The following is a 12,858-nucleotide window of genomic DNA, read 5'->3' on the forward strand; positions in this document are numbered from 1 at the left end:
TCTCTCTCTCTCGCTCTCTCTCTCTCGCTCTCTCTCTCTCGCTCTCTCTCTCTCGCTCTCTCGCTCTCTCGCTCTCTCTCTCTCGCTCTCTCTCGCTCTCTCTCGCTCTCTCTCTCTCGCTCTCTCTCTCTCGCTCTCTCTCTCTCGCTCTCTCTCGCTCTCGCTCTCTCTCGCTCTCGCTCTCGCTCTCTCTCGCTCTCTCTCGCTCTCGCTCTCTCGCGCTCTCGCTCTCTCGCGCTCTCTCTCGCTCTCGCTCTCTCGCGCTCTCGCTCTCTCTCTCTCGCTCTCTCTCTCGCTCTCTCTCTCGCTCTCTCTCTCGCTCTCTCTCTCGCTCTCTCTCTCGCTCTCTCGCTCTCTCGCTCTCTCGCTCTCTCTCTCGCTCTCTCTCTCGCTCTCTCTCTCGCTCTCTCTCTCGCTCTCTCTCTCGCTCTCTCTCTCTCGCTCTCTCTCTCGCTCTCTCTCTCGCTCTCTCTCTCGCTCTCTCTCGCTCTCTCTCGCTCTCTCTCGCTCTCGCTCTCTCGCTCTCTTGCTCTCTCGCTCTCTCGCTCTCGCTCTCTCGCTCTCGCTCTCTCGCTCTCGCTCTCTCGCTCTCGCTCTCTAGCTCTCTAGCTCTTTCTCGCTCTCTATCTCTGCCTCTCTTTATCTCTGTCACGGCCGACTTGTGATAACTTGGTCTAACAGGCTGTTGCTTGCAGCTGCCCATAGACCAACAGATCCACTAATGCCCGGTTGGTCCGGCATTTTTTGCAAGTTGTCTAAGTGCGTCTTGAATATATCCACCTTTCTTCCGGCAATAATTCTTCTAATGCTTACTAGGAGGATGTTGAACAGCTGTGGACCTCTGATGTTCAGACAGTGTTCTCTGATTGTGTCTGTGGCACCTCTACTCTTCACTGGTTCTATTCTGCATTTCCTTCCGTATCTTTCGCTCCAGTATGTTGTTATTCTATTGTACAAATTTGGGACCTGGCCCTTCAGTATCTTCCATGTATATATTATTTGATACCTTTCTCGTCTCCTTTCCAGAGAGTACATTTTGAGCGCTTCGAGACGATCCCAATAATTTAGATGTTTTATCGTTTGGATGCGTGCCGTATATGTTCTCTATTCCCTCTATTTTAGAAATCTTTCCTGCTCTGAAAGGGAAAGTGAGTACCGAGCAATTCTCAAGACGGGACAGCACCAGTGATTTAAATAGTATTAGTATTGCTGAGGGATCTCTGGTTTTGAACGTTCTCATAATCCAATCTGTTCGCTATCTTCTTATATCTTCCTATGTGAAGATGTTCCTATCTTCTTCCTGGCCGTCGCCATATTTGCTCGGTTACGTTCTGCCCGAAACGCTTTGCGTAATAGTGGCTTTAGGCATTGTATGTACTAGCTCTATCTATAAAGCCAACAAACTTTGTAAATCTCTTTATGTATGTACCTTACCTAAATAAATATTATTATTATTATTATTATTATTATATTCACTAAATGTCAGGTTGTCAGACATCATAATTCCCAGATCTTTTACATGTTGCTTTCCTTCTATGAGTTGGTCTGATTGTGTCCTGTGTTTCCTTTCAGTTCCTCGTTTCCGCCATGCGTCAATACCTGGGTCTTATCACCGTTCAATATCATGTTATTTTACGTTGACCAATCGAGGACTTTATTAATATCGGCTTGTAATTTTTCGGTGTCTTCTACAGAGGAAATTTTCATGCTGATTTTTGTATCATCAGCAAAGGATAACTGGAAGCTGTGACTTGTATTTTTGTCTATATCAGAAATAAGAATGAGAAAGAGCAGCGGTGCAAGGATTGTGCCCTGGGGTACAGAGCAGTGGTGCAAGGACTGTGCCCTGGGGTACAGAGCAGTGGTGCAAGGTCTGTGTCCTGGGGTACAGAGCAGTGGTGCAAGGACTGTGCCTTGGGGTACAGAGCAGTGGTGCAAGGACTGTGCCCTGGGGTACAGAGCAGTGGTGCAAGGACTGTGCCCTAGGGTACAGAGCAGTGGTGCAAGGACTGTGCCCTGTGGTACAGAGCAGTGGTGCAAGGACTGTGCCCTGGGGTACAGAGCAGTGGTGCAAGGACTGTGCCCTGGGGTACAGAGCAGTGGTGCAAGGACTGTGCCCTGGGGTACAGAGCAGTGGTGCAAGGACTGTGCCCTGGGGTACAGAGCAGTGGTGCAAGGACTGTGCCCTGGGGTACCGAATATTTGCAGTTTGTCAGGAAGTTAAAGATCCAAGCCCCCCCCCCCGCTCCACTTTACCCGTTATTCCTATTGATATCTCACGGTATGAGCTATCACTACATGGTCACATCTGTCGACTGACTTTGCAAAGTCTGTGTGCAACATCTGCATTTTGCTTTTCTTCTAAGGCTTGTGTTGATGTTGTCATAGTGGTTGAGTAACTGTGGTAGATAGGATCTTCCCGCTCTATATCCATGTTGTCGTGTGGGGGTCATTCGTAGGGGGGGGGAGGGGAAGACGGGGGGAAGACTGTGCGGATTTTAATTGGTGAGAGGGAGTAGTGAACTTTGTGGGACGTGAAGGTATGTGTCACACTCCAGTCACTGCTTCCCCCCTCCCCCCCCCACTCCCTCCCTCCCCCTCCCTCCCTCCCCCTCCCTCCCTCCCTCCCCCCCCTCACTCCCTCCCCCCCCTCCCTCCCCCCTCACTCCTCCCCCCTCCCTCCCCCCTCACTCCTTAATTCACTCGCTCACTCTCGCTCCTCACTCCTTTCCCTCCCCTAGTTAACGGATGGAATGCATTAGGCAGTGATGTGGTGGAGGCTGACTCCATACACAGTTTCAAGTGTAGATATGATAGAGCCCAGTAGGCTCAGGAACCTGTACATTAGTTGATTGACAGTTGAAAGGCGGGAGCAAAGAGCCAGAGCTCAACCCCCGCAAGCACAACTAGGTGAGTACCAACACTTCCCTCACTCCCTCCCCTCCCCCACCTCCCTTTCTCCCTCCATTCCAGTTGGAACAATAATTCTCTGTTGGAATAATAGTTATATACTACAGGGCATTTGGGAATAATGATGTCTGACTGTTACGGCCCTACTGGAACGCAACCGGGTTCTTCTCTGCTGTTATTAGAGTTTGGGAATCCGGCCCCAAGTTAGTAGAGGCTTTCAAGGGATGTGTTCCGTAACGCAAGTTAAATTAAAGGCGGAGGGATACAAATGCTCTGATTTATATGTATATTTTCACCACCACCATAAATAAATAAATACCAGTTGCACACAGGGGTTATCACTACACGATTATGTACAATGGCTTGTCTTCCTCCGAAGACACAGGATGCTCCACGGTGCTCACGATGAATCCTCTATGATTCTCTTGGCGAATCTACCCAGGCCACAGGCCAGCCAAATCACAGTTCCACTGGGTGCTCCAGTCGTGGAGGCCTTCGACCACAGTCCAGCCTGTAGCTGGCCGGTTCCGATCAGCTCCGCTGTGTAGGCCACTCCACGACCGATACTAGGGTTGCGAGCCCTAGGCAGGAGTCTCGTGTGATCCCGCTGATCACTCTCCTCACTAAGCACCACAGTGGCTAGTCTCTTCCACCAGCCAGCCCCGGGTAAGGCAATTCCTGATACTGCCACGTCACAGGCAGGCTAACACACTCAACAGAGTTTCGTCCGGGGGTGACTCACAGCTTCTTCAGAGCAAACTCGTGAAGAGACCTTGGCTGCCTTGGGTAGACTGCCCCATCGTCCAATACAGCAGTCCCAGGTCGACTCTGTAATCAGACACGTCATTAGTACTGGGGACACTACATGGGATCACTAGGAAACATCACTTACTAGCTTAGACAGAAACGTCCACCTATTTACTCCATAGATGGCGTTCACTGTCTAAGCGCCACCTCACCAGAGGTCAGCAGCGGCTATGTTATGAGCTGATTAAGACGGGAATCCAGCCCCTGTGGCCGGTATATCCCGTCCTCGCTAGATGGCGTTGTCCATGTTGCGGGGTTTTCGGCTGGCGATTTACAGATGGCGCTGACTTCATGGCTCCGTGCTCTGACGCTGGATTCGGGTCCGTAACACTGACGACCTAACGTTTAGGGAGCATAACCAAGCAAATATCGCGGCAGCCAGGAAAATGATCAGATGGATTACGAGAACTTTCAAATCCAGGGATCCCATCACAATGGTTGTACTCTTCAAGTCACTTGTGTTGTTCCGTCTTGAGTACTGCTCAGTACTCGCTTCCCCTTCAGAGCAGGAGAGATTGCTGAAATAGAGGGAATACAGAAAACATATACTGCACTGCATAGACGCGATAAAACACCTAAATTATTGGGATCGTCTCGAAGCTCTACAAATGTACTCACTAGAAAGGAGACGAGAGAGATACCAAATAATATACACATGGAAGATACTGGAAGGCTAGGTCCCTAATCTGCACAATAAAATAACAACATACTGGAGTGAACGATATGGAAGAAGTGCAGAATAGAACTAGTGAAAAGCAGAGGTGCCATAGGCACAATCAGGAGAACACTGTATAAACATCAGAGGTCCGCGGTTGTTCAACGTCCTCCCAGCAAGCATAAGAAATATTGCCGGAACAACCGTGGACAGCTTCAAGAGGAAACTAGATAGTTTTCTTCAAGGAGTGCCAGACCAACTGGACTGTGGTGGGTATGTGGCCCTGCGGGCCGCTCCAAGCAACAGCCTGGTGGACCAAACTCTCACAAGTCAAGCCTGGCCTCGGGCCGGGCTTGGGGAGTAGAACTCCCAGAACCCCATCAAGCAGGGAGAAGGTTACCACCACCACCAACCACCATCAACCACCATCACCAACCACCATCACCAACCACCACCACCAACCACCATCACCAACCACCACCACCAACCACCACCACCAACCACCACCACCACCAACCACCACCACCACCAACCACCACCACCACCAACCACCACCAACCACCACCACCAACCACCACCACCAACCACCACCACCAACCACCACCACCAACCACCACCACCAACCACCACCACCAACCACCACCACCACCACCACCAACCACCACCACCACCAACCACCACCACCACCAACCACCACCACCACCACCACCACCACCCACCACCACCCACCACCACCCACCACCACCCACCACCACCACCATCACCACCACCACCAACATGCCAGAAATGTCCCACATAACTGCGCCTCTCTTCCGTTATGGGTTCTGGAACTTTCTAGTCACCACACGACGCCAGGGGTGATGGTTGTACTCTCACCCCCCCCCCTCACCCCTCAGAGGCCCCTCCTTCACTCCCCTCACCCCTACTCCCCCTCCTCACCCCTACTCCCCCTCCTTCGCCCCCTGAATGGTCCCCAGGCATATTCTGGGGTGTGAGTTTTCAGTTGCATATATGCCTGGGGACCATTCAGGCTTGTTCGCATTTCTGTTCCTCACGTGTGCCCCAAAGAATGAGGTGATTAGATAAAATCACCTGCCCAATGCCCAAGATTACCATCGGAGTGCCGGCGGGATGATGGGGAATTAGCCTCGGCTACCATCCTCTTTTGTCCGGTCTTGATGGTCGAGTGGTTAAGGTGTTCTGTACACCAGTTGCCGAGTGCTCCTGGCAGTATGGGTTTGAGTCACTTCTGGGGTGTGAGTTTTGATATAAGTGTATATGTATGTGTGTGTGTATATATATATATATATATATATATATATATATATATATATATATATATATATATATATATATATATATATATATATATATATATATAATATGTGAACAAGCCTGAGTGGTCCCCAGGACTATATGCAACTGAAAACTCACACCCCAGAAATGACTCGAACCCATACTGCCAGGAGCAACGCAACTGGTATGTACAGGACGCCTTAATCCACTTGACCATCTCGACCGGACTAAGGAGGTGATAGCTGAAGCTATTTGAACCACCCCCCTGCCTGCACCCGGATGTTTTCAGTTGCATATAGTCCTGGGGACCATTCAGGCTTGTTCGCATTTGTGTTCCTCACGTGTCCCCCAAAGAATGAGGTGATTTGATAAAATGCTATGCCCAAGATTACCATCCGGGTGCCTGCGGGGGGGGGGGGGGGGGGGGTAAGGGTTTAAATAGCTTCGGCTATCACCTCCTTAGTCCGGTCGTGATGGTCAAGTGGATTAAGGCGTCCTGTACATACCAGTTGCGTTGCTCCTGGCAGTATGGGTTCGAGTCATTTCTGGGGTGTGAGTTTTCAGTTTATATATATATATATATATATATATAAATATAAATATATATATATATATATATATATATATATATATATATATATATATATATATATATATATATATATATAATAATATAATATGCAATTGACGATCACAAAACATTGATCATTTTTATGCGGAAAATCCACCGAGAAATGTGAAAGGAAGTGAACGTTTCGGCCTGTTAAAGCCTTTGTCAACACCAGGCTGACTAGAGGAAAGAGAGAGAGTATACAGGCCAACACCTGGAACCTGACCAACCCATCTCAAGGGACAGAATTAACCAGAAACAGTTATACCTTAGCTTAGAATGGTCAAAGAGGATTAAGCGGACAGAGTATAAGGAATGAAAGATTAAAGAAAAGCCTCATGAACACACAATATATGAATATAAAATTATAATGAGACAATGTAAGGCTCCCTATCAGAGTTTTTTCTTAAACTGTTGTGCAATATTATAACTTAAAAATGGATCAAGTTTGTAGCATCCGGGGGGAGCCTTGGAACAAAAGTGGCATGTAGCACGGGCTATGGTGAGCCCGTAGTGGACTTCCCTGGCACAGGAGATATACGTGCGGGGGCTAAGGCAGTGGACAGCCCTTTTATCCCACTGAGCCCTTAATTGATTGATGACGATTAACCACCCAAGATGAGCCGTTAATCCATTGATCCCTTACATGTGTGACCTTGATCCACTGGTCCGTACATTGCCCCAGGGGAGGTCCCCCTGGAGCTGAACACCGCAGACACACGACCCTGACACGAGAGAGAGAGAGAGAGAGAGAGAGAGAGAGAGAGAGAGAGAGAGTGAGAGAGTGAGAGAGTGAGAGAGTGAGAGAGTGAGAGAGTGAGAGAGTGAGAGAGTGAGAGAGTGAGAGAGTGAGTGAGTGAGTGAGTGAGTGAGTGAGTGAGTGAGTGAGTGAGTGAGTGAGAGAGAGAGAGAGAGTGTGTGTGTGTGTGTGTGTGTGTGTGTGTGTGTGTGTGTGTGTGTGTGTGTGTGTGTGTGTGTGTGTGTGTGTGTGTGTGTGTGTGTGTGTGTGTGAGTGAGAGTATGCAGTCTCCGTGGTGTAGTGGTAAGACACTCGCCTGGCGTTCCGCGAGCGCTATGTCATGGGTTCGTATCCTGGCCGGGGAGGATTTACTGGGCGCAATTCCTTAACTGTAGCCTCTGTTTAACGCAACAGTAAAATGTGTACTTGGCTGAAAAAACGATTCTTCGCGGCAGGGGATCGTATTCCAGGGACCATAGGATTAAGGACTTGCCCGAAACGCTACGCGTACTAGTGGCTGTACAAGAATGTAACAACTCTTGTATATATCTCAAAAAAAAAAAAAAAAGAGAGCGAGCGCGCGCGCCTGCGAGCCTGCCTGCCTGCCTCGTCAGTGAAATAATTGTGAAGTATAGCGGTCAGTGTTAGATGCTGGAGTGGGTTGAGTTAACTCGAGGCGCAGTTGTAAATGTAAATATGATGGGACAAATTTACATGTATTGCATTGAAATTGTGATCGACAATTCTGGAATCGATCGTACTTTGAGTGAGTTTCGGGAGTTCTTCTCTCAACCCAAGCCCGGCCTTCGACTTTTTGATAACTTGGTCCACCTTGGAGCGGCCCGCAGGCCCACATACCCACCACAGCCCGGTTGGTCCGGCACTCCTTGAAGAAAACACTCGAACACTATATCTTGGATTGTAGTAAAATTGAGCCATTTAGAGATAAATCTAAGCTCACGCTGTGTGATATGGCAACCTATCTTATTACCATGGATAAATTACCTGAAATCCTTGCACTGTATCCACATTTCGCTTCCAGTAGATGAACGACATATGAGATTCAGAAACAAGTAGTGTATTGTGAGGACTAATAATAAACAGAAGCTCCCCTATGACTCTGTAATATCCCCATTGGTCAAACTATTATGTATTAGCGATAAGACCTACCATTAATGTATGATGACTTACTGTAAATATGTAGCTCTTGTAATAGCACTTTCTCTGTAACTAGCTGACATTGTATCTATAAGGTGTGAAGGATTGAAGAAATTGCTTATGTAATAATCTAAGATGAGGTCTGATAAAGACCTTTTGTGCCCTCTGTAATGCTTTTGCGCTACCGCTCACAGGATGAGTATGGGGTGCACAATAGACTAGCTGCCTTCGGCGGCAACAATCAACAAATCCTTGAAGAAAACAATCTATTTTCTCTAGATGATGTCCACGGTTGTTCCGGCTATCTGATATCTCTCGTCTCCGGTTATCTGATATCTCTCTCTCGTCTCCTTTCTAGAGAGTACATTTTGAGAGCTTTGAAACGGTCCCAATAATTGAAGTACTTTATCGTGTCTATGCGTGCTGTAAATGTATTCTATTTTAGAAATCTCTGCTGCTCTGAAGGGGGAAGTGAGTACTGAGCAGTACTCCAGACGGGACAGCACCAGTGATTGAAATATTATTAGCATTGTTGTGGGATCCCTGGATTTTTAGGGTTCAACGAAAACGCCCACACTCCGTCGGGTTCGATTCCCGGCGGCGGCGGAAACAAGTGGGCATATTTTCTTTCACCCTAATATCCCTGTTCACCTAGCAGTTAATAAGTACCTGAGAGTTGCAGTTGCTTCCTGTGGATGTGTGTGTGTGCGTGTGTGTTGGAGATAAATATACTTGTAGTAGATATAATAGAGTAAAATTAGATTGGTTAGAAAGTCGGGATCCAAGAGTTAATTGGATAATAGCTAGATTCTGCTGACATAAATAGTAAATACACAGATATTAGAAAGAACTTTTTCAGTGTCAGAGTAGTAGACAAATGGAATGCATTAGGCAGTGATGTGGTGGAGGCTGACTCCATACACAGTTTCAAGTGTAGATATGATAGAGCCCAGTAGGCTCAGGAACCTGTACACCTGTTGATTGACGGTTGAGAGGCGGGACCAAAGAGCCAGAGCTCAACCCCTGCAAGCACAAATAGGTGAGTACACACACACATATGCATAGTAAATACACAAACCTATCAATAGCAGCAGTAAATAGTACCTAGCAGTACTAATAGCAAGTACTAGCAGTAAATAGTACCTAGCAGTAAATATGTACCTGGGAGTTAGACAGCTGCTACGGGCTGCTTCCTGGGGGGGGGGGGTGTAACAAAAAGGAGGCCTGGCTAAGGACCGGGCCGTAGGGACGCTAAGCCCCGAAATGAATCATAAGAACATAAGAACACAAGAACAAAGGCAACTGCAGACGGCCTATTGGCCCATACGAGGCAGCTCCTATCTATAACCACCCAGTCCCACTCTTATACTCATCATCTCAAGATAACCTCAAGATGCCCAATCTAGTTTCCATTGTTGACGGGACGAGTTGAACTGTGTGGCTGTTTAATCGCTAAAGTAACAAAGAATTCTGATTATACAATTAAAATAAAAATGTATGTTGTAGAGCCGTTTTGAGCGGAATTTGTAGCGAAAGCTTGTCACAGGCACCGACACTACGACATTCACTCAAAGATCATAGATCTTAGATTATGCAGTTCAGTTTTGGTCGCCGTATTATAGAATGGATATAAATTCACTTGAACGTGTCCAGCGTAGGATCTTGAGGTTATCTTGAGATGATTTCCGGGCTTTTAGTGTCCCCGCGGCCCGGTCCTCGACCAGGCCTCCACCCCCAGGAAGCAGCCCGTGACAGCTGACTAACACCCAGGTACCTATTTTACTGCTAGGTAACAGGGGCGTAGGGTGAAAGAAACTCTGCCCATTGTTTCTCGCCGGCGCCTGGGATCGAACCCAGGACCACAGGATCACAAGTCCCGCGTGCTGTCCGCTCGGCCGACCGGCTCCCGACCTTAGGATGACTAAGTTAATTCCATAATTAAAAATCTTTCATATGAAGAAAGATTAACAAAGCTTAAGTTGCATTCACTGGAAAGGCGAGGAGTGAGGGGTGACATGATAGAGGTTTACAAGTGGGTGAATGGACATAACAAAGGGGATATTAATAGGGTATTAAAAGTATCAACACAAGACAGAACACGAAACAATGGGTATAAATTGGATAAGTTTAGATTTAGGAAAGACTTGGGTAAATACTGGTTCAGTAACAGGGTTGTTGATTTGTGGAACCAATTGCCGCGTAACATTGTGGAGGTGGGGTCCCTCGATTGTTTCAAGCGCGGGTTGGACATGTATGAGTGGGATTGGGTGGTTATAAATAGGAGCTGCCTCGTATGGGCCAATAGGCCTTATGCAGTTGCCTTTGTTCTTATGTTCTTATACCTTGAGATGATTCCGGGGCTTAGCGTCCCCGCGGCCCGCTCTCCAACCAGGCCTTCTGAATGGAACGTTATATTTCGATTACGCCGTCTAACGTGTGTAATTTTCTTTTGTGCTGACTTATATTAAAGTGAATAGGAGACGAGGAAGGTAAAACTGACGTAGGAGGAAAGGAGAGAGAGAGAGAGAGAGAGAGAGAGAGAGAGATGGGATGACTCCTGGTGGTCGCTGGGAACGGGAAGGATAGTGGGAACAAGAGGTGAAAGGGTAGGAGAGGGAAGAGGGGCACAGCGGGGAGAAAGGGAAGTGCAAAGGAGCCAGACGGTGACAACAAAGGAATTGTTGGGTTTCTACTAGACACATTTCACGTCCTCCTGAGCCTCCCTCTCCATCCTTATGGCCCTCTTCCGGTTTCTTATTTGTTCCCTCCCTCCCTTGCCCAACTTCCTCCTTCCCTCGCCAGCTTCCTCCCTCCCACGTCAACTACCTCCCTTCCACGTCAACTACCTCCCTTCCACGTCAACTACCTCCCTCCCACGTCAACTACCTCCCTCCCACGTCAACTACCTCCCTCCCACGTCAACTACCTCCCTCCCACGTCAACTACCTCCCTCCCACGTCAACTACCTCCCTCCCTAAACAAAGACCTTGCAAACATCCAATTGGAAAGAGTCTTAAGCAAGAAGACTCCCACACAGGGACTAGCCCAACTGACAGCTGAAGAACACAGGGACTAGCCCAACTGACAGCTGAAGAACACAGGGACTAGCCCAACTGACAGCTGAAGAACACAGGGACTAGCCCAACTGACAGCTGAAGAACACAGGGACTAGCCCAACTGACAGCTGAAGAACACGGGGACTAGCCCAACTGACAGCTGAAGAACACAGGGACTAGCCCAACTGACAGCTGAAGAACACAGGGACTAGCCCAACTGACAGCTGAAGAACACAGGGACTAGCCCAACTGACAGCTGAAGCACACAGGGACTAGCCCAACTGACAGCTGAAGAACACAGGGACTAGCCCAACTGACAGCTGAAGAACACAGGGACTAGCCCAACTGACAGCTGAAGAACACGGGGACTAGCCCAACTGACAGCTGAAGAACACAGGGACTAGCCCAACTGACAGCTGAAGAACACAGGGACTAGCCCAACTGACAGCTGAAGAACACAGGGACTAGCCCAACTGACAGCTGAAGCACACAGGGACTAGCCCAACTGACAGCTGAAGCACACAGGAAGCACATAGGAGAAGCAGGAAGGAGTGGAGAAAGTACAAAGGACAATATGATTAGATGCAACAGCTCCAGGAATGAATACATTAATACAAGAGTACTGGAAAGAGATTGTGGGAACGATATTGCAATCAAAGTGAACAGGAGTATCAGGGTGAAAGAAACTGCCCATCGCCGGGGATCGAACCCGGAAACCTCGGGACTACGAATCCCCGAGCGCTGTCCATTCAGCCGCCAGCCCCCCCCCCTGGATATATATAGTAAGGGATATTCTATATGCGACCGAACTAGAGCCTTATATAGGTGTAGCCGGTGGCTGAGCGGACTTAACACTGGGCGCGTGATCCTGTCGTCCTGGGTTCGATCCCGGGCGCCGGCGACAAACAATGGGCAAAGTTTCTTTCACCCTGGTCCGGCCTGGACCAGGTCCAGGCCGGATCGAAACGTCGTCGTCCCTTCATCTTCTAGTGTGTGGTCTGGTCATCAGCCTCCTGGTGTTTCCGAACCCATTAAGTTGACTGTTTAATAATTGTAAACAAAGCCGCCAAAGATTGAGAAAAGATGTACAGGTTCGTAAGTGCTTGCGTAACTGCTTCGTAAATCTGGCCACCAACCTTCCCCAGGAGCCCCAGGACATGACCGCGGGGGCTCGACACCCCCCGGCAGGCGAATGACAACCCCATGTGGTGGTGGTCAGTCACTTTGTACCACTACACTAAACCACCCTTTGTACCCACCTAGTTGTGCTTGCTGGGGTTGAGCTCTGGCTCTTTGGTCCCGCCTCTCAACTGTCAATCAACTGGTGTACAGGTTCCTGAGCCTATTGGGCTCTATCATATCTACATTTAAAACTGTGTATGGAGTCAGCCTCCACCACATCACTGCCTAATGCATTCCACCTGTTAACTACTGACACTGAAAAAGCTCTTTCTAACGTCCCTGTGGCTCATTTGGGTACTCAGTTTCCACCTGTGTTCCCTTGTTCGCGTCCCACCAGTGTTAAACAGTTTATCTACCCCGTCAATTCCCCTGAGAATTTTGTAGGTTGTGATCATGTCTCACCTTACTCTAATATCTTTCAGTCTCGTGAGCTGCATTTCACGCA

General features: G+C 48.4%; 1 protein-coding gene across 1 annotated transcript in view; it reads right to left on the reverse strand.

Annotated features, from left to right (window-relative positions):
• Window positions 1-2,434, reverse strand: part of LOC138365694 (clumping factor A-like) — a 31,754-nt gene extending 29,320 nt beyond the window's left edge. Inside the window, exon 1 of the mRNA XM_069326185.1 lies at window positions 2,321-2,434. Within this exon, the coding sequence (XP_069182286.1) occupies window positions 2,321-2,434 (114 nt within the window). The remainder of the gene's footprint in view (window positions 1-2,320) is intronic.
• Between the last annotated feature and the right edge of the window lie 10,424 nt (window positions 2,435-12,858).

Source organism: Procambarus clarkii, chromosome 17 (genome assembly GCF_040958095.1).
Source record: "Procambarus clarkii isolate CNS0578487 chromosome 17, FALCON_Pclarkii_2.0, whole genome shotgun sequence".
NCBI classification, from domain to species: Eukaryota; Metazoa; Arthropoda; class Malacostraca; order Decapoda; family Cambaridae; genus Procambarus; species Procambarus clarkii.